The sequence below is a fragment of the Acanthisitta chloris genome, unplaced genomic scaffold, assembly GCF_000695815.1.
Source record: "Acanthisitta chloris isolate BGI_N310 unplaced genomic scaffold, ASM69581v1 scaffold25706, whole genome shotgun sequence".
Taxonomy (NCBI): Eukaryota; Metazoa; Chordata; class Aves; order Passeriformes; family Acanthisittidae; genus Acanthisitta; species Acanthisitta chloris.
In genome coordinates this window covers 36,175-41,039 of record NW_008676858.1, presented here as the reverse complement: position 1 = coordinate 41,039, position 4,865 = coordinate 36,175, and the positions used below count along the sequence as shown (strand labels likewise).

General features: G+C 42.7%; 1 protein-coding gene across 1 annotated transcript in view; it reads left to right on the top strand.

Moving 5' to 3' along the window:
* Positions 1-393, top strand: part of KCNRG (potassium channel regulator) — a 3,124-nt gene extending 2,731 nt beyond the window's left edge. The window contains exon 2 of the mRNA XM_009076299.1: positions 141-393. Coding sequence (XP_009074547.1) covers positions 141-393 — 253 coding nt within the window. The remainder of the gene's footprint in view (positions 1-140) is intronic.
* The last annotated feature ends 4,472 nt before the right edge of the window (positions 394-4,865 follow it).

The window sequence follows — 4,865 nt, the reverse complement described above, 5'->3', positions numbered from 1 at the left end:
GAAAGAGTTCAATTGACCTCAAAGGAGGGAAAAAATACCCACAACCTTGGTTGCTGCAAACCTGTGCAGCTGTGCTGACCTGCACTGTCAAGAAGTAATTTAAGCGTTGTTGTAACTGCTGTTTTTTGTTCTGATTTTAGGTATGTTTCCATAAAGCCTGATAATAGAAAGCTGATTAATGGTACTAATGTGCTAGGCCTGCTGTTTGACACTTTACTCAAAGACGGATTTCGCCTGATAAGCACCAGGACAGTGGCCAGTGAAGAAAAGGTTGAATGCTACACTTTTGAGAGGATGAAGAGGCCAACAGGCCTTAGTGTCATGGTGAACCAAACCCCAGGGAGCTCCGGGATAGCACAGGCAAGGAGAAGCCAAGTGCAGAAACGGAAATAAAGGCTTTTCCTTTCATCTTTTGAAGGTGGAAGAGGGGTGTGTCAGCACTAGTGGCCTTTTTTTGTTAGCTTGTTTGAAACTGCAACTATTGAGGGAAGTAACAGACAAACAGGTTGTTTTTTTCCAAGTCTTCAGGAAAAAAATTGCTTTCCTGCCTTTTACCACTCCACCCTCTTCAAGTCTAAATAAAAGAACCACAGATTCAATACGGGGTTTGTGGACCAGTTTCCAGCATTTTCAAGGGTTGTTTTTGCAGGGTTTTTTGTGGCAAAAATTTACATGAGGACTCACAAAGCATCAGCCATTCCTTCTAGAAATTTGTTTTTATGTTCTGCACTAATCTGTAGATTTTAAAAATATGATAATACATGAAGAAATAATGGCTTGACACGACTGTCGTCCCAACAGTTTGGAGAAGTGACTGGAGGAGGAGTTCAAACCTCAGCGATTGAGTATTACTTCTACTTTTCATTGATTCTCTTGGAGTCAGCTGAAAGCAATGTGATGGGAACACCCTGCGCTGTACTGCTGTGTGGCTCTGTGAAGCCATTGCTGGGGCCTGTGGAACAGCACATTACTGTCTCCTGCAGAATACTCCTCTGTCCTCTCCCCCCACTCTGCAGACATTAAGCTGCTCTTCAGTGCTGAGAATTAAATGATAAAGGTCTTTGTGAACAAAGGGTCAGTTAATTTTTAGAGCTTTAACTCTAAAAAGGATGAAAATGTGATAAACAGTCCTTCCTTCTTCAGATGGAAGAGTTAGAACTGTTTTAAACAAAACAGTACAAAGGATTTCTTAACACTTGTTAAGTGCAGCACAGTTAGAAGGAAGGCTTGGCAGAAGTGGCTTTAAAAGCCTTGGGAGTGTTAGCCCTGTACTAAGCTTTGTAAAGATGCCAAACTCAGCTCAGGTACTGGGAGAGGTAAGTTAACGAGGCTTTATAAATTAAGAATCTTTTGTCCTCCCTTCCAGGCTGGGAAAGAAGATAGCAATAACTTCAGGGATTCATTATTTGCATCTGACTTTTGTTGTTGATAAAACACCCTCTTTCCAAAGCTACGAACAGCCCAGTAGAGCTTGTTTGGGCTTTCTTGGCTGGCCAATCAGATCTGGCTTTTCATTAGCTTTAAAATGTGAATGCATTACTTTATTTGCAGTGCTGAAAAGTGAGGGTGGGTGGTGGGACTCACCCGTCTGTTTCTTGCCTTTAGGAGTTTCAATGAAATGCATCTTCCCAGACTGGTGGTGCCACTGTCTGACATCTCTTTTCTCGGGCTACCACTGTAGTGCATTGTAGCTTGACACAAGTTCAGCAGTTCAGTGGAAACAGTGAAGTCCTCTTTGCTTGTTCTAGAGCTCTCTGGGTTGAGAATAATGTGATTATGGAACTACATCTCCTAAGCTGCTTACATGTTATGTAATACAATAAATGTTGAGGAATATATGAGTGAATGCTTTCACTTCAAATGGGATTTTTCTTGTCAATAATGTCAATATGTTCATATTTGTCTTGAAGTAAGACATTTCTTACAGTGAGAACCATCATTCACTGGAACAGCCTCCCCAGGGATGTGGTGGGGTCTCCATTGCTGCAAGTTTTGAAGAGGATGCTAAATGATCTTACTAGGGCTCCCTTTCCCATGAAAGGCCAGGCCAGATGATCATTTGAGTTGCCCTCCAGCCTGGCCTGTTCCATGGTTCTGTTCAGACCTTCTGTGAAGGTGTGTCAGAAGGCCTGTCACGGTGGGCTTTGAGGTCAGACCGCTGGCGACAGCTATCGGGGGGCACAGCAGACAAGCTGTGTGGGATGACTGTCCCCACAGGTCACTGTACTGCACAGACAACGCTACGTGTGTGAAAACAGTAATTCTTGAGTATGAGTGAGTCATTGACTGTGGATATTGTTGGTGAAGAGACTTACCAATAACAAGAAATGCAAGATAGAAAGTGACGACGTTTTACGGGGAAGGTTAAAAGACATAGACTTGAGCTATGTTTAGATATCATGCCCTAAGTAGTCACTGACAGCAGCGATGGAAACTGAGACTAGTTTCAGAACTCCTTGTAGTAACAGTTAGGCTACTGCATCCACCACAAAAGCAGTGTCTTCTTTTTTCCTTGCTGCAGCAGCCACTTTGAAAATTGGAGTTTGCATGACTTTTTTAAAAAATGAAGGAAAATATGAAATATTTTAGTCTTTAAAAAGCCCTGGAGTTTTAACCTCTGCCATCACCCATGCTCCATGTCTTTGGCAAAATGAGTATTTGGTACAATCATTTCAGTGACAACTTATGATGGACTAATGCTAAACACTTTCAGGTTCCCCTCATGGGTTAATTTTTATTCAGCACCAACATCATTCCATGAATGCAATGTTTTGGCTCTGGAAAAATATACCAATGCAAGTTCCTGTCATATAAAGAACTGTACTCACTTTACCTCGACCTTGGGTGATGGTGTACTGTGAGACTACGCATCTTTTTGAGGCGAAGCATATGACTGTCAGCAAGTTTGGATTCCCAGAGTTCTTCTAGCATTTATTCTTACTTGGCACTGAGCTGTGAAGTGTCACCTTCTGTCACTTGTGTGGCTGTGGAGAACATGACTAGGTTCTTATACAACACTTTCATTTTGTTGCTGTTGTTTTTTCTTAACTGATGGTTGCTTGAATAAGTTTGAGGTGTGTGTGTGTGTGTGTGTGTGAAGAACCTGATAGAAATGTGTTGAAAGTGCCTGATACCAGTAGGATAACCATGACTTTTAACTGAAGATTAATTGAATTAATTCATTTAATTGAGCTGGTTCTTCAAAGAAAAGCACCTTCCTGGATTTCTTCATACAGAAAGTGGAAGCAGCGATGGCAGAGCTACAGGTGATGTACCTTCAAGTTACAACTAAATAGCAGTAACTGTGAAGGAAGGGGTGAAATTATGTTCATTTTCAGGCAAAATAGTATGAAAATAGCATCGACTTACTCGGCAGATCTTCAGCTGGTATCCACCTTGCAAGGTTTATGCTACTGCAAAGTGATGCTGAACCAGGATAGCAATTTTTCTGTGCCCTCTTTGGAGTGGGTATGCAGTGTAAGCTGCAAGTACCGAGACAGGTGTTTAGAAGTAGTGCTCAGTATTTTTACTGCCCCTTCCCTTCTGAGGTCCTGAACGAGCAGGGGTGCAGCAGAGAGCAGACTGTGGTGTGTGCTCAGCAGAGTGGCTCACAGCAGTGAGTTTGCACAGAAGGTAACAGCTGCACAAGAAGTGAATTTGGCTGATGAGAACTACGAGTCTGAGTGATTTTAAAAGCTGCTTGGTCAAAACCAGATGATGTGCTAAACCAAGTACTTTCACCCAAATCTTGGCAGGCAAGTCGACTCTGGTATCTCACAACACAATCTCTGCTAGACTAGGAGCGTGTTGTAGGTGACTTGCTCATGCTTTTACAAGTGACAGAACCAGAAGCTCTGATTGCTCGTATCTAGCTCTGTTTTTCATTAAATAGGAATGGGATTTTGACACATTTAGACTTCTTTTTTTCTCCAATGAAGTGATTTGTTACTCCTGACATCATCTATTTCTTCAAGTCATTGCCAGCTTTCTCAAGATAATTCCTTTTTTTCTTGGGAAGATGCAAAATTTGCTGATTCCAGTAAACTTAATTGCTGTATTTGCCTTTTTATTCTTTCCTGGATTCAGCAGAAATGTGCAAACTGTGCCACTGCCTGAGATGCTGGAAAGGGACTGCCGCAGTGCTGGGGCAGCCCCGCGCTCCCAGCCAGCAGTGAGCTCTTTGGCTCTTTAGCAGGCAAGCAGAGAGCCACAGCAGTGAGGTCACTAGAGGAAAGGAAACTGAGTGGTAAGGTAACAGCCAGCCTGTCCCACACGGACTGCAGTTTACATGGCAGGAGTAGCTATCTAAAAAGGTGATAAATTGCTGGGTTTGCAAAAGGCAGATGATTCAGAAAGGCAACACCTCATTTGCTTTGTATTTTCTTTCTTATTTTAATCACTTTTCCCTCCTGTATAGCTGGATTTCATCCTGTATTTCTATGTTTAAGACTGTCAAGGGCTTTACCTGTACAATCTTGTGGTGCCTGTTGGATATCCCAATGGGATAAAAGCACCACACTTTTTCCCTTCCCCCTCTTCTTGCACTGAGTTGACTTCCCTTTGTAGTGACTGGTTACATTTTTGTGATTTTAAGTAACTTTTTGTCTGCTTCTTCACACATTGGAGTTTTCTTCTGTCCTTATCTCATCTGGGGATATGTCAAGGGGTAATGGGTTCAAGCTGAAGGAGGGGAAGTTTAGGTTAGATATTACAAAAAAGTTCTTTACTATAAGGTGGTGAGACACTAGAACAGGTTGCCCAGGGACGTGGTAGCTGCCCCAATCCTGAAAGTGATCAAAGCCAGGCTGGATGAGGCCTTGAGCAACCTGATCTAGTGGGGAGGTGTCCCTGCCCATGGCAGGGGG